Source organism: Marmota monax, unplaced genomic scaffold, assembly GCF_021218885.2.
Source record: "Marmota monax isolate L192 unplaced genomic scaffold, Marmota_monax_Labrador192_F-V1.1 WCK01_AAM20220418_F8-fsc02137, whole genome shotgun sequence".
Classification (NCBI taxonomy): Eukaryota; Metazoa; Chordata; class Mammalia; order Rodentia; family Sciuridae; genus Marmota; species Marmota monax.
Genome location: NW_026695056.1, coordinates 1 through 23,500, shown reverse-complemented (window position 1 = coordinate 23,500; position 23,500 = coordinate 1). Strand labels below are relative to the sequence as shown.

Genomic DNA, 23,500 nt, shown 5'->3' with positions numbered 1-23,500 from the left:
AAATATTGGCCCGCCTGCTACCAGCGACTCCCGCCCAGGAGCGCAGTAGGGTAGCTGGAGCCGGCTGCATCCTTTGTGCGGCGCTCGGTTTCCCCGCGGTGGCACGGGACAGAATGTGGGCTCTGCGGGGGCTTTTCTCTTCTGCCCAAACTCTGAAAACAATGGAGTGAAAGGGGAACATGGATTGAGGGGAGCGAGCGGGGAGGCGAGCTGCTCTGGGAAATCATGACTTCTGCCGCCGATCAAGAAGCCACCAGTGGCCAGACCAGTGGAGCCGGGGCGCAGGGCGGGGGCGGAGGCGCCGGGGCGGGGGATGCGGGGCCGCGGCGCAGCCCCCCGGCCCTGAGAGCGAGGATAGCGCCGCTCCCGCCGCCCAGCGCCGCCCTCGCCGATTCTCGCGTCTCGGCCCGTCGAGCCGGGGCGTCCGGGCCGAGCCCTCGCCGCCTGGCCAGGGGGTGCGCGTGGCGGGAGGCAGAAGCCATGGATCCCGGGCAGCAGCCGCAGCCCCAGCCGGCCCCCCAGGGCCAAGGGCAGCCGCCCGCACAGCCCCCCCAGGGGCAGGGCCCGACTTCCGGGCCTGGGCAGCCGGCACCCCCGGCGTCCCAGGCGGCGCAGCAGGCCCCCTCAGCCGGGCACCAGATCGTACACGTCCGGGGGGACTCGGAGACCGACCTGGAGGCACTTTTCAACAACGTGCCCCAGACCGTGCCCATGAGGCTCCGGAAACTGCCTGACTCCTTCTTCAAGCCGCCGGAGCCCAAATCTCACTCCCGACAGGCCAGTACTGATGCAGGCACTGCAGGAGCCCTGACTCCACAGCATGTTCGAGCTCATTCCTCTCCAGCTTCCCTGCAGCTAGGAGCAGTTTCTCCTGGGACACTGACCCCCACTGGAGTAGTCTCTGGCCCAGCAGCTACACCTACAGCTCAACATCTTCGGCAGTCTTCTTTTGAGATACCTGATGATGTACCTCTGCCAGCAGGCTGGGAGATGGCCAAGACATCTTCTGGTCAGAGATACTTCTTAAATCACATTGATCAGACTACAACATGGCAAGACCCCTGGAAGGCCATGCTATCTCAGATGAATGTTCCAGCCCCAACCGGTCCACCGGTGCAGCAGAATTTGATGAACACGCCCTCAGGTCCTCTTCCTGACGGATGGGAGCAAGCCATGACTCAGGATGGAGAAATTTACTATATAAACCATAAGAACAAGACCACCTCTTGGCTAGACCCAAGGCTTGACCCTCGTTTTGCCATGAACCAGAGAATCAGTCAGAGTGCTCCAGTGAAACAACCACCACCTTTGGCTCCCCAGAGCCCACAAGGAGGTGTTATGGGTAGAGGCAACTCCAACCAGCAGCAACAGATGAGGCTGCAACAATTGCAGATGGAGAAAGAGAGACTGCGATTGAAACAGCAAGAACTGCTTCGGCAGGAATTAGCTCTTCGTAGCCAATTACCAACACTGGAGCAGGATGGTGGAACTCAAAATCCGGTGTCTTCTCCTGGGATGTCTCAGGAATTGAGAACAATGACGACCAATAGCTCAGATCCCTTTCTTAACAGTGGCACCTATCACTCTCGAGATGAGAGTACAGACAGTGGACTAAGCATGAGCAGCTACAGTGTCCCTCGAACCCCAGATGACTTCCTGAACAGTGTTGATGAAATGGATACAGGTGATACTATCAACCAAAGCACCCTGCCCTCACAGCAGAACCGTTTCCCAGACTACCTTGAAGCCATTCCTGGGACAAATGTGGACCTTGGAACACTGGAAGGAGATGGAATGAACATAGAAGGAGAGGAGTTGATGCCCAGTCTTCAGGAAGCTCTGAGTTCTGACATCCTTAATGACATGGAATCTGTTTTGGCTGCCACCAAGCTAGATAAAGAAAGCTTTCTTACCTGGCTATAAAGCCCTCAGGTAGACTGAATTCTAAATCTGTGAAGGATCTAAGGAGATGAGACGTGTGCCTGAAATTTCCAAATAAGCCAGCTGCAGTTTTCTGGCTAATAACAAACAAACAAACAACAACAACAACAAAATATATATATATATATATATATATATATGTATGTGTATATATATATATATATATATATATATATATATGTATATATATATGAACAAACAAACGTCCAGCAAGATTCTTTCATCCACTATTTTGCTCTTCCTTGTCCATTGCTGCTGTTAATATATTGCTGACCTCTTTCACAGTTGGCCCTAAAGAATCAAAAAAAAAACAAAACCCCAAAACAACAAAAAAATTCTTTGCTATTGTAACTACTGTTTATTTGGGGGGCTGGGGGAAGTGAGCCTGTTTGGATGATGGATGTCATTCCTTTTGCCCAGTTAGATATTTGACTCAGACTTGGAAATCAGATGCTTCATGTCACAGCGTTTAGTTTGTTCACAGTTGCTTCTTCAGCTGCATTTGGCCAATGGAAAAACATGTCTTACTGGTCTAACAAGCCAAAAATGTTGTATCTGATATTAAGTACTTAATGCTAATTTGAAGAGGTAGCTGAAACCAAGGCTGAAGACTTATTTTCAGTGTTTTGTTTTTTCCTCCTAGTGCTATCATTAGTCACATAGTGACCTTGATTTTATTTTAGGAGCTTAAGGCATGAGACAGTTTCCATAGAAATATATTAATTATTGCCACATACTCTAGTATAGGTTTGGGTGGATATTTTTGTGGATGTTTTGGGTTTTCTGGTGGGTTTTTTTTGTTTGTTTGTGTTTTTTTTTTTTTTTTTGGTTTTTTTTGTTTGTGTTGGTTGGTTGGTTTTGTTGAAACTTAGGCAAATTACTCTATTAGTAAATCTGTTTAATCTGTTTATAGTTGTAGTTTGGGACATTTATTGTAGTTCTTTTGATAAAATTTACATTTCCTGAGTTTTTTGCCATCTTATTTAAATCTTGATTATCTGCTCTCTAAACACACACACACACATACACACATATACACAGTGTTTATAATAAAGTGATAGCAGAATGTACTTTTTTTTTTAAGTTTCCCTACTTTCCAATTTATTTTTAAAACGGTAGCTTTGAATGTATACATTTATAATACATGACTAGTAGTGCATATCTCACAAGCAGTTTTAATCTGGTTGGGACAATCTGCAGATGTTTGAGATAGTTTTGTCTTCTAAAAGGGCTATTACTAAGGATAGTGCCTAAAGGAATACTCTTTGCTCTCTGGGCACATGATAAATACCTGATGAATTGGAAAGGAGCAGACTAGAAATGGTTTTATTTTCTCCCTTGTACAAGTTTGAGTCTTAGAAATCACTGAGTAGGTTTATGATGTATGTGACAGAAGTGAGCTTTACAGCAACTCACCTTCCTTCAGCTTTGGAAATTTACACTCGCCTTAGTTTTGGAAGTAAACTCTGGTACTTCAGTTCTCATTTATAATGAGTACATTGAAGACTAGATTAAAATATTTTCTATAAAATTGTTCTTGTAAACAGAGTAGACAACCCTCCCGAAGCCACACCTCCACCCACCCCACCCCAAGTGCTGGGGCTTGAATCTGAGGCCTTGCTTGTGCTAGGCAAGTGCTTGAGCTACATCCTCATTCCCTACAGGATTGTTCTTAACAAAACTTGCTCCTACTTTCACATGCTGAAAATTAAACCTCTAGGTAGTATGTAGACTAATATAAGGTCATGAGTTAGCTGGTAAAGTGATCAGATTAATAAATGTATATTGGTTGTTGAATTTAGCAAAGTAGTAGAGATAATCATGATTATACCTTTATTTTTACAGGAAGAGATATAACTAGAGTATGTGTCTACAGGAGTAATAATGGTTTCCAAAGACTATTTTTTAATGAACAAAGTGAGCATGAATTTACTCTTCAATATATAAGCTATAAAGTAGTGGTTATGAATTAGAGTGGTACCAGCTAGTATCTCTGTGATTTAAGGGTCTTTCAGTGCTTCTAGCATAAGCCCTTATTTTCAAGGGTTTATAACAGACAGAATCTGTTTTCCTGGGTTCAGCTACTATGAAAAAGCTTCAGCTCCGGAAGGTAGATTTTTTTTTTTTCCTTTTTCCAATTACAAAATCCAAGTATTTTGACCCTTCAATTTGGAGGAGTGCAAAAGTGGAAGTAAGAAGTTTTATTTTAAGTACTTTTCAGTGCTCAAGAAAATGCAATCACTGTATTATATATAATGATTCATGGGTTGTTGTTCATAATAATTTGACTCGGCTTTTATCTTAAAAACAGCAGAAAGATTCAGTGTTGAATCAAGTTGGGGTGGGGATGGCCAGTGTGCAAATGCATTGAGTTTTAGAACAATAATGAAATTCTACCTAGAATGCATAATTGAGCATTTGGATGAGATAGCATGTTGTTTTTAATGTGCAGATCAGAGCTACTTAGTGCCTATAATTTGCCAGTAAGTCACAAATTAAAATCATATCTTATATATCAGCAGAGTAGCTTTAGCTTAGGGGGAGGGTGGGAAGGTGGGAGTGGGTTGTGAAGAGTACTGGGACCTTGATAGAAAACTTTATAAACTTTCTCTTCAATAAAGACTTATTTTGCATCTTGCTATCATTAAAGGCAGTTGTTCCTAAAATTTCAATCACTTAAGAACACCCACAAAGCAAAAATACATAGTCTTCGGGTCCTCCCAGATTTAATTTGCCCAGTTATACCTCAGTGTTGTAGCAGTGCTGTGTACCTGACATAGTGCTTTGATCTTATCATACCGTTGTAGTGACCTGGAAGAGATTTAAGAGTTCTTTCTCTTTTTGAGTTTGAATCATAGCTTTGATGTGGTCTTTCTTGTTTTATGTTCTTGTTCCTAATGTAAAAGTGTTTAATGCTTTTTGGTTGTATTGGGTAGTATGGGGATAAGGTTTTAACTGGTTATTCTTGAATTGCTTTTACAATAAACCAATTTTATAATCTTTAAAAAAAAAAAAAAAAAGAAGCCACCAGTGGCCCCCAAGCCAAAGTTTGTGGTAGCAAATAATAAGCCATCTCCTCCACCGGTTGCACCTAAACCTGACATTGTGATTGCTAGTGGTCCACAATCAACAAAGAAAACCAAACCAGCAATCGCACCGAAACCGAAAGTTCTGAAGAGCCCACCTGTCCGAGACATTGGGCAGTCATCATCAGGAACAATCTCTGTGAACCTGGAGGAGCATAAACTGGAATTACCTGAAAGCACTGACAACTTTAATTGCAAAAATGTTGAGGATCAGAGCAGTGATTATATTTTACCAATATATTCCTGCAGGTCTGAGTGTGTCCATAAGCTTGGGAATAGAGAAGATTCATATGTAAAGCAGCTTGTTTTAGAGCCCCTAGAAATGAAAGAAAATTTACAAAATAGTAAAATTGATGAGTCCTCTTTGACTATAAAAACCAAGAGTAGGTGGGATTCTCGTGGTGAAAAACACAAGAACCAGAGTGGGGTAGTTTTAAAGGCAAGCATCCTAGAAGGAAAGCTCAAAGATGTTTTAACACAACAGATGTCACCTGTAAGTTCCCTGAAGAAGCACAGATCCACAGACAACCCAGAGAGGAATGGTGGCTGTAATTCCAACAGACAATTCAGAATTGAACTTGCAGATTTGTCACCTTCTCTGTCGAGCTTTGTAAAACTTCCTGTTCATCACAACTGCCACGTACAGCTTCCTAGGGATGAGTTTCAAAGTCCTGAAACTTGTCAGAACAGCAGTGAAAAAAGAAATAGTCACTTTCATTCATCTGATCAAGAAGCTCTAGAAAATGGAAAAAGGAATACTTTTATATCTTCAGATGGAGTTAGTAAGAAAACAGAAGTTGAAGACCTTGGTCCCTTAGAAATTCATTTAGTACCGTGTACCCCCAGATTTCCAACTCCCAAGCCCAGAAAAACACGTCCTGCTTGCCTGTTACGCCAAAAGTATATAGACACTCCTAATGAAAGTACTGAAGAACCAGAGAATTTCAACAACAGCTCGTCTTGTCTTATTGAGGACAGTTTGAAGAACAACAAAGTCAGTGTTCTTCATCAGGATGTTTTGTGTAACCAAGAACAGGTGGACAAAGTGAAACCAGGAAATAATAGTGAACTGAATAGCAACTCCAACGATGACAGTCAAGATTTAGTCAATTCACAAGCCATGTGTCAGGAAACATCTTCCTTTGAAAAAGTGGCACCTTCTTTAGATACAGACTCTAATTTGAGTTCTGATGGTACATCAGTAGACGGTGCTAGCATGGCACTTGCCACGGACCAAGGGACCAGTTTTATAAGATGCAGTACTCTATCTTTGAGCCTGCCAAAGCAACTCAAATTAACGTACAATGAACATCTGCCTACTGCCTGTAACTTGGGAGTGTCTGTCCCTCAAATGCAAAAGGAATCTATAGTAACAGAGGAAATTTCCTCAAAAATTGTCCCCAAAAAACCTCAAAGACACAGCTTGCCTGCTGCAGGAGTACTTAAAAAGGCTGCCTCGGAGGAACTTGTGGAGAAAAGTTCATATCCCTCAAATGAAGAAAAAAATTCAGAGAAGGTTCTAGAAAGAAATCATTTGTGTGCCTCAAACCATGGTATGTCATCGTCATCCCCCTTTGACATGCCTAAACAAACTTCAGAAAAGCCTGTGTGGAAATTACCTCATCCTATTTTACCCTTTTTAGGGAACCCAGAATCCTTGAAGTCTGTTACTACATCCTCACATAGTGAGCCTCCCGCTGCCCTCACCAAGCCTAGAGCAAAATCATTATCTGCTGTGGATATGGACAGGTGCACTAAGCCTTGTAAAGATTCTCCAAAGAAAACCTCTCTTAAGAAGTGGCTCAATATGAAACTGTCCATCTCTTTCATGAAGAGTGATTTTCAGAAGTTTTGGTCCAAGAGTAGCCAGCTCGGAGACACAAACACAGGCAGTTGTGGGGAGCAGAAAGGGATTGAAAGTAATTGGCATGACCTCATGATGGGAGAAGAGAAGAGAAGTAAACCCATCAAGGCATATTCTGCAGATAATTACAGCCTGGAATCTCAAAAGAAGAGGAAGAAGTCACGGGGCCAGACCAGCACAGTTAATGGTCTGAGAGCTGAGTCTTTAGATGACCAAATGCTCTCCAAGGAGTCATCGTGTCAGGTGGTTTGCAGGTCTCTTACAAACAGCTGCGCTCCAGAATATGAAAATATACGCCATTATGAGGAAATACCAGAGTATGAAAATTTGCCATTTATTATGGCTATAGGGAAAACTCGAGAGTTGGAATGGCAGGATTCCTGCAGTGGGGAGGACACTGATGCAAATGTGTATGAGGTAGAAGAACCATATGAAGCTCCAGATGGCCAGTGGCAACTTGGACCCAAACATCAGCGTTTCAGCAGTTCTGGAACATCCCAGGAGGAACAGGATGATTTCTACCTTGGTCTTGGTGACCTACCCTCTGATGAGGAGGAAGTCATTGACAGTTCTGATGAAGATGATGTCAGCTCTGAATCCAGCAAAGGAGAGCCTGAACTACTGGAGGATAAACAGGATGAAGATGCTGGGATCAAAAGTAAAGTTCATCATATTGCCAAGGAGATCATGAGCTCAGAGAAAGTATTTGTGGATGTGTTAAAACTTCTGCATATTGATTTCCGGGATGCTGTAGCCCATGCTTCCAGGCAACTTGGGAAGCCAGTGATTGAGGATCGGATCCTAAATCAGATCTTGTACTACTTGCCTCAGCTCTATGAGCTCAACCGGGATCTCCTGAAAGAACTGGAGGAACGAATGTTGAATTGGACCGAACAACAAAGAATTGCTGATATCTTTGTAAAGAAGGGGCCATATCTAAAAATGTATTCTACATATATCAAAGAATTTGATAAGAATATAGCTTTGCTGGATGAGCAATGCAAGAAAAACCCAGGCTTTGCTGCTGTTGTTAGAGAATTTGAGATGAGCCCGCGTTGTGCTAATCTGGCCCTCAAGCACTACCTGCTCAAGCCAGTTCAGAGGATCCCTCAGTACAGGCTGCTGCTGACAGATTATTTGAAGAATCTCTTAGAAGATTCTGGAGATTACAGAGACACACAAGATGCCCTTGCAGTTGTAATAGAGGTAGCAAACCATGCCAACGACACCATGAAGCAAGGAGACAACTTTCAGAAACTTATGCAAATTCAGTACAGCTTAAATGGACACCATGAAATAGTGCAGCCTGGACGGGTTTTTCTCAAAGAAGGAATTCTGAAGAAGCTATCCCGGAAGGTCATGCAGCCCCGAATGTTTTTCCTGTTTAATGATGCCCTGTTGTATACAACACCGGTACAATCTGGGATGTATAAACTGAACAACATGCTCTCATTGGCTGGAATGAAGGTCAGAAAACCCACCCAGGAAGCATATCAGAATGAATTAAAGATTGAAAGTGTTGAACGTTCCTTCATTCTCTCAGCCAGTTCTGCCACTGAAAGGGATGAATGGCTAGAAGAAATTTCCAGGTCAATAGAAGAGTATGCCAAGAAAAGAACCACTTTCTGTCCTAGTAGGAGTCTCGAGGAGGCTGACTCAGAAAATAAAGATGAAGTTAGTCCCCTTGGATCAAAGGCTCCCATCTGGATTCCTGATACCAGAGCCACAATGTGTATGATCTGCACAAGCAAATTTACTCTGACCTGGAGACGACACCACTGCCGGGCCTGTGGAAAGATTGTATGCCAGGCTTGTTCATCAAATAAGTATGGCTTAGATTACCTGAAAAATCAGCCAGCAAGAGTATGTGAACACTGTTTCCAAGAGTTGCAGAAACTAGATCGCCAGCACTCCCCTAAGGTTGGATCTCCTGGGAATCACAAATCTCCTTCAAGTGCCTTATCATCAGTCTTACATAGTATTCCATCAGGGAGGAAACAGAAAAAAATCCCAGCCGCTCTCAAAGAAGTATCAGCAAACACAGAAGATTCTTCTATGAGTGGCTATTTGTACAGATCAAAGGGCAATAAGAAACCATGGAAACACTTGTGGTTTGTCATAAAAAATAAAGTGTTGTATACATATGCTGCAAGTGAGGATGTGGCAGCTTTGGAGAGCCAGCCTTTGTTAGGATTCACTGTCACTCAAGTCAAAGATGAGAATTCAGAGTCTAAAGTATTTCAGTTACTGCACAAAAACATGTTATTTTATGTGTTCAAAGCAGATGATGCTCACTCAGCTCAGAAGTGGATAGAAGCATTTCAGGAAGGCACAATATTATAGCAGTATTGGTTTCATCTTTTCTGTGATTCCAAGGAAGTGGAATTTCATCAGAATGGAGTAAAAGCAATTCAAGCATTTTATAAAAATAAACACTGCCAAGATAAATCCAACCAAACACTTCATCAGATATAAGAAATTATTTTGTTAGGTATAAGGAGTTTTTTTAATTAATGTTTGCTTTTTCATGTATGTTATTTATTAAAGTTGTGATGTTTACTTAATGGTCAAAAAAAAATAAAAATAAATAAAAATAAATATTAAAAAAATTCTCTCTCTCTCTCTCTTTATAAATAAATAAATATATATATATAAATATATATAATAAATATATAATATATATATATATTATAAATATATAATATATATATATATATTTCAATATAATGTTAAAATATATGATATGAGGAATGGATATTGAAAAGAGAAACAGAAGTTATTCTCCAGAAATTGAATCATACAATAATTATTTAAATCACATAATAAATTTAATAATTCTTGAATAAAAAAATGAAACTGGAATGAATCTAAGTGTTTTTAACTTTAAATGTTTAATAAAAACAAATTCATTAATACATAATCCCCCATGCAATTAAGAATAAAGCTTTAAAATACTGAAATTGATACAAAGTTAAGTTTCAATCTAATTAGTATAAATTAAATTCTAACATTAAAGCTGAAGAAATTACCACATCTTACCCTCTTTCTCTGTCCTTATTTTCTGTTATTGTAGCTATTTCTACTCTGTGAAAGTCCTAAAAATTCATACTGTTTTCTCAGATCATAATTTCTATACTTGTCTTATGTTTGTATATTAAGGGATTCAGTGTTCATCTCATCTTTTTTATCATATTCATATAAGACTTTTTGAAAAATTTCTGACTTTGCTTGATTTAATTGTCAAGCATTTTTGGATGCATGTTCAAGTAACGCTGATGGACACTGAAATACGGACAACTCTGTTAGCTCTTAAAATCTCATGATTATCCACATATGGCCTATTTTGGTTTAGAAAATGGCACTGGGGATCTAATACCAGGTTACATCAGGTATACAGAGATAATATGTACATCAAACTTTCTGATCTGAAAAACTTTTAAGTTGAAGGATCAACCACACACTGCACCAAATACAATAATAATTAATCCCAGGATACTATGTGAGTTTTCTAGAAAGGAAAAGAGCTAGGGGGGAAAAAAAAAAAAGGTGAGAAACATCATGTAGCGATACCACAAAACTTTAGATGCTGCTGAAGCACCTGGTAATTTTACAGGGCTGGGGCCTTCCAGGAAACTGAGACAGCATAAGGACCCCCCTGGCAAGCCCTGATTCTTGCAATTGAGTTAGAAAGATTTCAGACATGTTACTCCATTCCAGACATAAGTTTATGGAAGGGGTAAGAAAAGAGAAAGAGAACACTCTAAAGGGAAAGAGTGGGTCATCTCAGAGAGGAGAGGGACAGTATGCCTCTCCTACACTCCAATTTTATTGGGGATCCCAAAGAAATTTCTAAAGAGTTCTGCCCAGGTCTACCACTTGACTTTTGACTAAAAGCAAGATGACGTCAGACTTTTAAGTCCCCATTGCCATGACAACTCCAGGTCACCTAGGTTCATGCTGACCAAAATACTTATGAGATTCTTAACTATAAATTCTTACAGATTTTATGGCTAGGACGAATTATGTTTATCTCCCTGAGTTTCAGGATCTGGTTTGTGAAAAAGATCCCAAAAGCCTCCTTTTTCAAAATAACTTGGGTTTCTCTTATCAACATTATTTCAGGTTTGCATTTCTCCTGCACATAACAGGTAGTTTGCTGAAGAATGTGATATTCTGTAAATGTAAGCTAGGCAGGGCTACAGGTAAATTGCTCCTTAGAAAAGAAAGCAAGTGAGGCTCAGCACAGTGGGCCCATTGTTATAGAATCATTTGCTTAACCCCATGTTCCTACCTCTGTCTGTCTTCTGTCCGTTAGACAGGATGGAAGAAAATTCAGAAGCAGTACAGTGCATAAAGGACCTGAAGATTTAACCTTATTCTAGGATAATGTATAATATAAGTGGATCCATCCAGTTCATCCCTATCCCACTTCTATTAGCTTTTCATGATGGTTCCTGTCAAGGTTCTTCTTGCTTCTTGCATTGAAATTTGCACTTATCAATTTCATGCCATTTCTATTTATTTTAGAGTTGGCTGTATTAAAAGTTTAAATTGTTAATACTTTGTTTATCATTTGGCTTTTCTTTTTAAATATCTTTCACCTTTGAATTAATTATATTAATGTTTTCCCTTCATCTTACATTAGCTTAAATTGATATACCAGTTTTAAATTTTTTTTTTCCAGGTAGGCATGGAAATCTTTAATTAGTTCATTTAATTTCTGATAATCCTTTCCTCAATATCATCCTATAGTTCTTTGGACCTTAAAAGCACATTAAAAATGTTACTCTCTGAAAATTATTCCTATGTAAATATTGGCATTTGATGTGTATGCCATACATTCTGTGAGGATAAACAAATCTTTTGCAAACAGTAAGGAGAGTCAGGGATGACCTGGCCCCCACCTCGGGGTGACCCGGAATTGCACACACTCACAGCAGTGACGCTGGAGTTGAATCCTGAGTAAGAAAGCAGAGGGGGAAGCGGGCACAATGGGGGGCTGGGCAGGGCAGTGGACAGTGGCCCACAGAACCATGAGGGCAGACCATGCTTGTCTGCCAGGAAGGTGTCCCACGGGGACAAGGCATCGTCAGGATGATGGTGGGGCCAGGGAAGCGAGAGCAGCAGCTACCACCCATCTGGGGGTCACTGCACACGGAGGTCAGGGGAGGCCACATCACATGGTGCAGGTGCCATAGTTTCCTATCTTTGACAGCAGCTTACTGGCAGTGGATTTTATCTTTTGGATAAAGCCAGCCTTCGGAGGGTGGGAGTCCTGAGTGCCCAGAGGGACAAGGGGAGAAGCGTTTCCATTTCCACACAGCCTCTGGCAGCGCCATGGGACAGTCCTACGTGGGTGCTGGTGTGCTGGGCCTGTCAGGAGCTGGGCTGGGCAGGACATCTCTGCATCAGTCCACATTCAGGGGAGGAGGCACACGGACGGACACCCCTGTGCCTGGGTACTCCATGACAGCGAGGATCAAAGGAAGTAAGTGTGGCCCTGGCGCAGCTGAGTGGCACAGTCAGACACCGAGCGCTCAGCAACGGGCTTCCTATGGGCGCAGTGACCACGGCCCTGTCCTGGCCACCGAGGGCAAGGGCGGCCCCAGCACTAGGCCTGGCCTTCCAGCCGGGCCACGGCCTGCTTCAGGTCCTGCACAACGAGGTCCACCTCGGCCCTGGTGGTGCTGCGGCCCACGCTGAGCCGGAGCGCGTTCCTGGCCACATCGAAGGGGATGCCACAGCTGAGCAGCACTGGGGACGGCCGGTCCCCTTGGTCTGAGTGGCAGGAAGCCCCCACACTGGCCAGCAGCGTCCGGCACTGTGCAAGCACCACATAGCCTTGAAGCTGGTGTCCCTGGATGGAAAAGTTACAGGTGTTGGGAAGACGTTCGACTCCTGGAAACCGGCTGTTCAAATGAATTCTCTTACCAAATTCAGCCTGCAGTCTCTCCTCCAGGTAGTCGCGGATGTCTCTCATGTGCGCCTCGTAAGCTTCGCAGTTCTCAGTCACCATCTCAGCAGCCTTGCCGAGGCCGGCGATCATGGGAGTGTTCTCTGTCCCTGGCCTGAAGTTGCGCTCCTGTCCACCTCCAAACAGCATAGGGTGCAGCGGGGTCAGTTTACCGAGCCCTCGGACGTAAAGTGCTCCGATCCTGGGGCCGTAGAACTTGTGCCCCACGATCGTCAGGAAGTCCACACCTAGGTCCTCGACGTCCATGCGTCTTTTCCCCAGCGCCTGGGCAGCATCTGTGTGCACCAGAATGCGCGGCAGGCCGGAAGCTGCCCGCCTCTGGTTCAGGGCTTTGATGCGCTGGCTGATTTCAGGCACAGGCAGCCACCTGTCCTTCCACCAGGTGCTCCAGGGGCAGGCGGATCGAGTCGTGCTCCACGGTGCAAGTGCCAAAGTGGGGCCTGGCCCCTTCCTCAGGGCTGTGCTGCTCCACCACGGCCCCAGGCGGGGTCTGGCTTTCCTGGAAGCACTTCACCATGGAGTGGATGACGAGATTATTCGACTCAGTGCCCCCAGAAGTGAAGACGATGTCTTGAGGCTTGCCACCTATCATGTTCGCAAGGCTTTCCCGAGCTGCATTGATAATATCCTTGGCCTTTTTACCTCTCCTGCGGACTCTTCTCTCGGAGGCAGCCGGGTGGACTCATCGCCCGTCCCCGCGCAGCCCTCCTCGGCGTCGGGACAGTCTCCATCCAGCAGCACGCCGATCCCGAGGCCCAGTTTTAAATTTTTAACCTTTATTTCATTTCTGTATGATTCTAATTTGAGTATTTATTCTGTTATACACTTGTTTGACATCCCTGTTTTCCACAGTTCTAAATTCTCCATATTCATTTATTTGCATTGACTTATCATCTTGTCTTGCATTTTGTGTAGTTCATTTAATCTGGTTGCCTAAGTTTTCTACCATGAAACATTCCTAGGTAATTGTCCTTCTGTTACTTTAATTTATGTTTAATTTCAAATTGCAATTGTGTTTCTTTATTTCATTCTACTTCGTTTTATTCAATATACTTACAGAGTTGTTATGTCACTTTCTTCCTTGTTGTTTTGCTTAATTTAGGAGTCTAAATTCTCTCTGAAACATTCTGACTTTATTGTATTGTAGTGGGATGAAGAATGAACTTTCTTTCCTACTCCTCAAAATTGTCAACCACCGAATTCCTAGAATTTATGAATTTGTTTTACTTTGTATGATAACAGAGACTTTGCAGATGAGATATTATCTGGGTGTGGCCAATGTAATCACAATGGTCTTCAAGAGACAGCCAAGAGGGTGCCAACTGGAGTGGAGATTCGACAATGGAAGCATATGCTGGAGTGCCGCAGTCTGGCTGGGCACACAATCACGAGCCACCACACAGCTTGTAGATTCAAACAGCAACTCTTTATTCCCGAACTCACACCAGCCGTCTACAATCACGTTCTGGGGAAATCCACGTTCTCTGCCCAAATCACCTCCACTGGGCTTCTGTCTCCCAAAATATACTCTGAATCCCGTGAGAACTCAAGGGGAACTCAGGCAGCAGGATACGCCCTATTCCCAGCAGGAATAATCTTAAACCTGGAATGCCCTAAACTGGAACGCCCTAAACCCAATTATCCTAAACCGGGAACACCCTAATCCGCCCTGGTCCTTGAGCAAGGTCATCTACATTCAATGTCACTGCAAAATGTCCTATTTCCACGAGTCCTTCCACTAAGCAACATGGGGTACGCTGGCAAGGAAATTGTCATACCTACTTGGCTAATGGCTCCCAGCACTGGAGTAATGCTTTTTGAAGATGAAGAAAGTGAACAAGAGTGAAGGATTGCTGGCAGGTCTGGAAGATGAAAAAAAAAAAAATAATGCAGGTGGGGAATCCTTGGGTACAATTTCCAGACAGGAGCAGCCCTACTGTTTTTAGGCTTTAGATCCCATACTAGACTTTTGATTCCAGAACTATAAAGATTAATGATTTGTATTTTAAGCCATGAAATTGTAGAAAGTATTTATAGAGGAAATAGGAAACTCTTATAGTAAGAATAACCATTTTTTTTCTTTAGGTTTAGACCTAATTTGAGTCATTTTTCAAGCTGGATGAAATTATTAACTTTGTTTTGTTTAACCATTGTGGATTATTGAGTTAATAATATCCTTAGTGTATTATATACTAGCCTGTTCAAGAAACCTTGTGGTTATTTTCATCCCTGGTCATGGGTTCCCTCCTGATGCTCCTCGCCATGGCATACTTCAATCAGCATGACTTTTATCTTTAGAAATGAATATGTTTTGTATATAACCAGAGAAATAAAAAAAAATTATGCTCTATATGTATAATATGAACTGTAATACATTCTACTGTCATATATGACAAATTAGAATAAAAAAATTTAAAATATTTTAAAAATGAATTCTATATTTAATTATTCAATCATTTTGAGTTAGAATCTAAAAATTTCAAATTCCCCCAAACAGTGGATGTCAACCTTGTAAAAGTTCCTTAAGGGAACATTATAGAGTCATAGGTTATATGTTTATTTTATTTTATGGAATGTTACCTAATTGTTCTCCAGTATACCTATATAAATCAATGTTTTATTTTAGTTCATGAAGATTCCTCATTCCCCTATATCCTTATAATTGTGTGATATAGTTTGACCCTCTAATTGTTACCAATTTGATGTATGTATGATGATCCTTATTTGTTATTTTTTTAGTGGCTTACAGAATGGGTCATTGTTAAATATTTCTATTATTTAGTTGCTATTCTGAATAAAGAGAAAGCCCAGAGGAACAAGTTCATGGGGTGGAAGGAGAATAAAGGAGGCCAGGTTATGGTAATTGCTGAGAACTGGGAATATATCTATATTAACCCTAAAACATGAGGTGATTTTTACACCAGGTAGGAGGTAGAATAAAACTACCTCAGACCTCAAACTCTGTACAGGACCTAGATGTTTCCAGAAGACAGACCAAGCCCTGGGTCATAATCCTAGAGAATGAGACTTTTGGGCTTCACAAGAACAGAATTCCAGACAAATGATAGGTGTTTCGAAGCAGAGGATTATCTCCTCTCTCTACCATTGGTAAAGTACTGAGGAAAAGTGGCAGAAAAGACAAGTGTGGTGTGAAAACATATGAGACTATTGCCAGCAGTAGGGGAAATTCAATAGCTGCTAGAGGTGTAAAGATTCTCAAATCCACACCTCTATGGCAATATATATCTCACATGTTTCTACATCATTGAAGTAGTACTAATGAGATATAGCATTTACTATTTCTATGAGACAAGTGATACTCTTAGCCTAACCCTCCTGATACTGCCTTATTGGCACCATTGGAGAGATGGAGTAATGCAGTATCAATAGACACATAAAAGAATCTTTCTTGTTTTATCTATATCTTCTACTCCAGTTTTGGTAACAATTACAAGATACGAAAATTCAAATTACTGACAGAATTTCCATTGGATAAAAGATGTTTCCTTAGGTGATGAGTTTCAGAAATTCTGCAGTACTATAGTGACTCGTTTCCTGGACAGCGCTGATGTCATAATGGGTCATAATACACTTCAGAGGTCTGACTGGTAACTGGTCTCATATCAATTTTGATGTTGTACTGAGCACTAGTCAGGACAGCAATTTGGTAATTTGATAGTCATTCCTTGTGTCAATTCTTATTCTTGAAGCTACCGATTTCATTACTTAGCATAGTCATCTAACTCTTTGAGAGTGGAGCTTCGTAAAGTTAATTGACCTGAATAACTCTCCAAAGAGTTAAAATATGAAGAGAAAACAAAAGACAAAACATCTGGAAAAAAACTTCATCCCTCCTTCTGCCAAGAAGTCAAGGGGTATGTGTTAACATATTTTCTGGGTAAAAGGTAACTAGAAATTGCCTTCTAAAAATGGAGACGAAGAGAGGATATCTGGTTTGTGGTGGAGTAGAGGAGTGGAAAGGGGGAAAGATAGAGACTGAATAAGGGAAGAAAAATGAGAGAGAGAAATGATTGAGTAATTTCTGTCATCATCCTGAAGGTTCAGGTAGTCTGAGAGGAAAGAGGTTCAGGGGATACAGATCTTGTCTCTGTGGCTTAGGACCTGGGTACTTATACAAGTTTACTCAGTGTCTACCACAAACACAGTTGTTGGTTGGTCTAGACTGATTTTTATTTTTTGAAATATATTTCCATTTATTTGACTTCTTCCTAAGGGAACTGAGGAAACAAATGATGTTTTCACAAATATTCTAATATACTTTTTCCCTTTAATGAAGATGAACCTGTGGCTCATAGAAGTGAGGGAATCATTAAACACACATACACACACTTAAAAACTTATTGTTCCGTAATAGATATAAAGTCATATAAAATTTCTTCACTCAGGAGCAAAAACTGTTTTGTTTTAAACTGTGAAGATGAAAATGTGGGCTCCTAATGTGAAACGTCCAAATAAATAAATAAAGCCAGATGGTTGCATTTTCCTATAATCCCAGTGGCTCGGGAGGCTGAGGCAGCACGATTGCAAATTCAAAGCCAGCCTCACCAACTTAGTGAGACCCTGTCTCCAAATAAAAAAAAATAAGAGTAGGCCGGCCTCTCTTCGCTGTCGGTAGGTAAAGTGCCGGCGGCTGAGGGTCACCAGCCGCGCGGCGTTGGCTGGGTCGTTGGGGTCGTTGTGTCTTTTTTTTTTTTTTTTTTTTTTTTTTTTTTAATTTTAATTAGCATTTACTGTGAGTGAACAAATTAGGAAATGATAAAAGCTATGCAAGTCATTTTACACCAAAATTAGAAAGCTAAGAAATGATATTATTAGGATAAGAAGAACATTTGAAAAGTGAGATTAAAGCTTTTGGAAATAACTAAATTGAGATAAATGATCATAACTCTAATAAAGAAAACGGAGAAGAAAACTAAGCGTGAACAAGCAACCAGCTGATTACTTACTAAAATATAAAAATATTAAAAATGATTCAAATCAAAATTTAAAAATGCACAATAGCAAATATTTGAGGGATTACATTTAGTATATATCTATGTATATGCACAATATAGGCAAAAACGTTTACTATTTATATAACTGAGATCTTCAAAATGAGAAATGCCAATGGATCAATGGATCGGAATAAATAATAAAAATGTGCAGTTTATTTTTGTTTAAATATAGGAGGATTTTAAATTTTAATATATAACAATACATCACATAGCATGTAAGTCTTGACAGCGACGCTGGTAGTCTTTTCTGCGATAGTGGGAGCGGCCGCGTTAGCCCTAAACGGGCTTCGCTGCTGTCTGGCGAGTCTCTGCTAGCGCCCGACCTTCTCTTCCCGGACCCAAACGGGCTTCGCGGCTGTCTGGCGAGTCTCTGCTAGCGCCCGACCTTCTCTTCCCGGACCCAAACGGGCTTCGCGGCTGTCTGGCAAGTCTCTGCTAGCGCCCGACCTTCTCTTCCCGGACCCTACGCCAGCAGCGACCCTGAGCCGACACCCGGAAAGACCGGTAATGGCGGCCTCAACGGCCTCGCACCGGCCCATCAAGGGGATCCTGAAGAACAAGACGTCTACGACTTCATCGGTGGTGGCCTAGGCCGAGCAGCCCCACCGGAGCGTTGAAGAGGAGCTGAGTAAAAAATCCCAGAAGTGGGATGAAATGAACATCTTGGCAACATATCATCCAGCAGACAAAGACTATGGTTTAATGAAAATAGATGAACCAAGCACTCCTTACCACAGTATGATAGGTGAGGATGAAGATGCATATAGTGATTCAGAAACCACTGAAGCTATGTCTCCAGATGTCTTAGCTAAGAAATTATCTGCTGCTGAAGGCTCAGAACCAAAGTATCAGTCTCGGGAACACGAAAGCAGTGGAGAGGAGGATAGTGAACTCACACCTGAAGAACAAGAAAAAAAGCGACAATTTGAAATGAAGAGGAAGCTTCACTACAATGAAGGACTGAATATTAAATTAGCTAGACAACTAATTTCAAAAGATCTACATGACGATGAAGATGAAGAAATGTTAGAGACTGCAGATGGAGAAAGCATGAATATTGAAGAATCAAATCAAGGATCTACTACAAATGACCAACAGCAAAACAAATCACAAAATTCATAGAAGAGATTTGTTCAACATTGCAGTTGTTTGTCAAATACAAACCCTTTTACTATAATACACTGCTTCTTGTTCTCCACAACTCATGACTTAAGTACCAAAATGCATACCAGTTATTATATATTGCCAAGAATTAAATGATAACCTTAGAGACTGATTAGACTGAAAATGCCTAATTAATGCATATATTCTTGTGCCTCGTACTTCACCACAAATACAGTGTAATGTCATCAGTCCTAAACTGCTTTAGTTTTGTAAGAACACTAGTTAATTTGTATAAGATATTGTAGAGCTTTTTATGCTTTAGAGGTTAAACAGCGTCTTTGGGGGGGAGGGTGACTAATTTATTTTCATCACTACTAGATGTGATACCTCTTATAAAAAGTTTGTTGGGTTTTTTGTTTATTTTTAACAAAAGTTGATTGGAACAAGAAGATATATAGGTTGATATATATTCAGGCTGAAAGATATTTTAACAGTTGTCTTCAACTTGATTTTTCTGTTTGAGAAAGTTTATAAGTATTATTGATGCATATTCTGGCCTACTCTCTTTAAAATTCCTGTTGAGTTTCTTTGTGTTTACAAGGAAAAGATTGAATTTTTTCTCCTCAGAACTAGCTTTTTTTGACAAATAAACTATCAGGTTAAACTTGCACTAATGTCTGCTCTAACTGCTTGTTTTGGTACACTAAGCAGACCAGATCAGTTGATACTAAAGAGTTTATCAGAAGAAATAAGGCTGAGAGTAGAATCTACCTTGGCTAAAACTAAATACAGATTACTTTCTAAGCTTTACTTTTTAAAAAATTTAATTTTTTTGCAATATGGGGGAATCAGACCCAGGGCCTCATACATGCCAGAAAAGTACCCCTGAGCTATACTCTCAAGTTCCTGATTTAAGGGAATATGATAATGTATACTATGATAAATGTACTTTATTCTTCTAACACAGTAGGAATTATTTGGTTTTTGTTTGGTTCTGAAATGAAGTGCAGTTCTTGTGTATCTTGATTTAGTGATGGTTTCATTTCTAGTCAATTATTTATATCTTAATTTTTTGTTAGTACCAAAAGAATCCATTATCTGAATAGACTTTTAAAACAATTTCTGTATTATATATATATATATATATATATATATATATATATACATATATATATATATGAAATGGCTTTTATTGAACAGCTTATCTTCCACTTGCAGGTTTATATCAGTATGTTGAAGTAAATAAAAAGTGGGAGGATTCTTTGCTGTTAGAAGAATGTGCTTATTATTTTGAATGTCATGGAATCTAATCAAAGTACCTCTGAAATATAGTGTGGTATTTTAATCATTTTAGCTAGTAATACCACTGATTTATCAGCAAAACAATGTTTATCTCTGTTTTGTGTTTAGTCTATACACAAGTGTGTACATATGTTCATACACCCAGACCTCTGTTTTTGGCTTCCTCTTTTTCAGTTCTTAGAAAGTATTCACATACTCCTACAATTAGCTGCTGTACAGTGAAGAAAAATTAAGACTTTTTAACAACTGATTCTTTTTTTTCCCTACAAACCATTTATTGAAACTTAAAACTTATTTCTAGTTTCAGAGAGTAGATAATTATCTCATAGGAGTAAGACTTGCCAGATAGCATGGTTGATAAGATTTTAGATAGTCAAACACTACTAATAAAAATGTTTTTGTCAAATTATGAGTTCCTAATTGACCTGGTATTGGATAAGCAAAAAATGAAACTTTGTGGACTTGAGAGTATAGCTCAGGGGTACCTTTCTGGCATGTATGAGGCCCTGGGTCTGATTCCCCCATATTGCAAAAAATTTAAATTTTTTAAAAAGTAAAGCTTAGAAAGTAATCTGTATTTAGTTTTAGCCAAGGTAGATTCTACTCTCAGCCTTATTTCTTCTGATAAACTCTTTAGTATCAACTAGTGTGTTTATTCATTTTTCAAAGTTCAGAAATGTTTTTTTTTTTTTTTTTTTTTTTTTTTTTTTTTTTTTTTTTTTTGCTAACAGCAGAGATTTTTATTTATTTTAGCTTTTAAATGTAAAATCCTCAGATTAGTGTGACATAAGTGAGTATCTGGGATCTTCATGTCCAAGTTCTGTGCTTTAGACCTGGTGGCTGTGAATCACAACGGGCCCTCAAAACAAAACCTCTCAGCCTTTTGATGAATCCTGCTTTTTCTTGCTTGATCTCGTCCACAGAAGTGTTGGCAAACCTCCTGGACATTTGAGGTCACACTCCTACGAAAGCAGCACATTCAGGGTGACAGATGCTACAGGCATTCACTCTTATACTTACTATCCCCCTCATCTTATTGCGGCAATTCTGGATTCTTTAGTATAAAGAGAATCAAGAGCAAAACTATCTACATTCTGGGGTTAAGAAGTCCAGTGGGACCTGGTGACCTAACTGTATATATAAATCTATTTGTACTTTCGCTGTACATAGTTAATGGTAACCTAGTCATTATAAATAGTAAGTTTAACTTAGATACTATAAAAATAATCATTTTGGATGGGCACATGCAAACTGGTACACTTAAACCTATTTATAAAAGGCATTTTTTTGTTTTAAATATAAATGTTGCTATTTAGCCATCAACTCAATGATTTAAATGCAAACCCCAAAGTTCCCAGTTAAAAGTATAAAATCTACTTCTACCCAATGCGGCACACGGCTTCGAGTATTCTTCTCCTGTTACTCAGGTCTAGATGGTTTTGTGGTATGTGAAATACAGGTGTATGCTTGGTCTCCCCAGATATCAGACACCCCTCCAGAGTCAAAGCTACTTTTGCTCCACATTTTTAAAATATTGCAAACTGTAGGTGCCCTTAAGAAGGCCTCATCTTGACTTTCCATTTTCCTGGAAGTGGACACACCCGGCCTGCTGCTGCAGGAGGACCCACCCAGCCCAAGCTCAGTGGCCTGCAGAGCCATCTGCACAGGCAGACGGAGTGGCCACAAAGGGCTCATTTTGCTTCTGATCCTCCTTCAAGCCGGCTGCCTGGTCTGTGATGGAGGAGAAAGACAGCTGGTCATGCTCCATAATGTGCACCTGATCTTCATCCTTGTCTTTCTTCACGTAGAACATTTTTCTGAATTTCTTCAGCTCGTGGAGCTCACAGAAGGTTTCCAGAACCACCAACATGGCAATGAGGCCCAGCAGCAGGTAGCAGGTGATCCCGATCTTGTAGAGCTCTCTGAATTTCTGGTTGTAGCCCTCTCCAGGAACGTAGTCCCCGAGGCCAATGGTGCTCAGGGAGATGAAACAAAAATAGAAAGATTCCAGGAAGTTCCAGTCGTCCTCCAGGACGGAGAAGACCGCAGCCGGGATGAAGAAGAAGCAGGACACAGTGATGAACCGGAGGAGGACAGCGTGGTCGATAGCCACCACCTGCTTGGAGAAGCCCCAGCGGATGTGGAAGTAGAGGACAGGTCTGCGGGTGACATGCACGGTGACACGCTGGACCACGGCCGTCAGGAACAGGAGGGTGAACGGGATGCCTTTGACGGAGTAGATGATGCAGAAGGCCTTGCCCCCATCAGACAGGGGCACGGTGTGGCCATAACCTGTGGTGGACAGCACCGTGCTGGCGAAGAAGAGCGCAGAGGTGAAGTCCCAATTCCAGTTGCCGGAGGCGTTGCTGAGCACCGACACGCCGTAGTTGCTGGCCTCCAGCACGCGGCCCAGGAACTGCTCGAGCTGCGGCTCCGACAGGCACTCGTGCTCCTCCAGGAAGCGGCGCTTCAGCTTGCGCAGCTCCTGGCGCAGCAGGTCCTCGTAGGGCAGCTCCACCGAGGAGAAGACCACGGCGCCGAACACCAGGTAGAGCAGGTAGCCGAGCACCAGGAAGCCGAAGCACCAGGCCGACCGGTGCCGCTCCACCAGGCGCACACAGGGGCTGCCAGCCAGGGACTGCAGCATCTTCCCGCCGCCAGGACAGCGCCGCAGACCGGCCGGAGCGGCCGCCGCCCCTCGGCTCGGGCTCCGCTCCGGCCCGCGCGCTCCTCCCGCCGCCGCCCGCCCACGATTGGCCCAGAAATGGTTTCTTAAAGTGGGTGCTACTTAAAATCCCAGCAACTTATCAAGACCCTGTCTCAAAATAAAAATGGCCTGTAATGTAGCTCACTGATTGAGTGCCTCTGTGTTAAATCCCAGGACCACGTGGTGGGGAAAATTTTTTTTTAAATCTAAGACTTAGTAGTATAACGTGATTATTAAAATAAAGAATCGGGACTGGGGATATAGCTCAGTTGGTAGAGTGCTTGCCTAGCATACACAAGGCCCTGGGTTCAATCCCCAGCTCCACCAAAAAAAAAAAAAAAAAAAAAAAAAAAAAAAAAAAAAAAAAAAAAAAAAAAAATCAGTTGAAGATTAAAGCAAAATGCCATTTTCTCCTAAACTTTCATTTTGTTCATATTGTTCACTTTCAGTTAGTATGTACTACACGTATTATACAGTGTCATATATACTGTGTGTGGATTTTATTTT

General features: G+C 41.4%; 5 protein-coding genes across 5 annotated transcripts; 3 read left to right on the top strand and 2 right to left on the bottom strand.

The window, feature by feature from the left end:
* The first annotated feature begins 465 nt into the window (after positions 1 to 465).
* Positions 466 to 2,050, top strand: LOC124081578 (transcriptional coactivator YAP1-like). Its single transcript, XM_046427798.2, has one exon. The coding sequence runs from the start codon at positions 481 to 483 to the stop codon at positions 1,921 to 1,923; it is 1,443 nt and encodes a 480-aa protein (XP_046283754.1). The 5' UTR covers positions 466 to 480; the 3' UTR covers positions 1,924 to 2,050.
* Positions 2,051 to 4,027: 1,977 nt separating this feature from the next.
* On the top strand, positions 4,028 to 9,455 carry LOC124081575 (FYVE, RhoGEF and PH domain-containing protein 6-like). The gene is made up of 2 exons (XM_046427796.1): positions 4,028 to 4,051; positions 4,963 to 9,455. Exons 1-2 carry the CDS (start codon positions 4,028 to 4,030, stop codon positions 9,232 to 9,234), a joined length of 4,296 nt encoding a protein of 1,431 aa, XP_046283752.1. The 3' UTR covers positions 9,235 to 9,455.
* Positions 9,456 to 11,576: 2,121 nt separating this feature from the next.
* On the bottom strand, positions 11,577 to 13,547 carry LOC124081580 (selenocysteine lyase-like; the record flags this gene model as incomplete). Its single annotated transcript, XM_046427799.2, is given in 2 exon segments — positions 11,577 to 13,226; positions 13,228 to 13,547. Coding segments are annotated over 2 exon segments (1,044 nt in total), but the record flags the coding sequence as incomplete, so codon positions are not given.
* A 4,737-nt stretch (positions 13,548 to 18,284) lies between these two features.
* On the top strand, positions 18,285 to 19,654 carry LOC124081577 (protein phosphatase inhibitor 2-like). The gene has a single exon (XM_058573730.1). The coding sequence runs from the start codon at positions 18,535 to 18,537 to the stop codon at positions 19,000 to 19,002; it is 468 nt and encodes a 155-aa protein (XP_058429713.1). The 5' UTR covers positions 18,285 to 18,534; the 3' UTR covers positions 19,003 to 19,654.
* Positions 19,655 to 21,686: 2,032 nt separating this feature from the next.
* Positions 21,687 to 22,948, bottom strand: LOC124081576 (potassium channel subfamily K member 1-like). The gene has a single exon (XM_046427797.1). The coding sequence runs from the start codon at positions 22,931 to 22,933 to the stop codon at positions 21,926 to 21,928; it is 1,008 nt and encodes a 335-aa protein (XP_046283753.1). The 5' UTR covers positions 22,934 to 22,948; the 3' UTR covers positions 21,687 to 21,925.
* Positions 22,949 to 23,500: the final 552 nt, after the last annotated feature.

Bases quoted from the DNA above. Each gene is read 5' to 3' on its own strand.
- LOC124081576 (XM_046427797.1), bottom strand. From the start codon at position 22,933: ATGCTGCAGTCCCTGGCTGGCAGCCCCTGTGTGCGCCTGGTGGAGCGG.
- LOC124081577 (XM_058573730.1), top strand. From the start codon at position 18,535: ATGAACATCTTGGCAACATATCATCCAGCAGACAAAGACTATGGTTTA.
- LOC124081578 (XM_046427798.2), top strand. From the start codon at position 481: ATGGATCCCGGGCAGCAGCCGCAGCCCCAGCCGGCCCCCCAGGGCCAA.
- LOC124081575 (XM_046427796.1), top strand. From the start codon at position 4,028: ATGAAAAAGCTTCAGCTCCGGAAG. The intron at 4,052-4,962 runs GTAGATTTTTTT...AAAAAAAAAAAG, and splicing joins AAAAGCTTCAGCTCCGGAAG to AAGCCACCAGTGGCCCCCAA.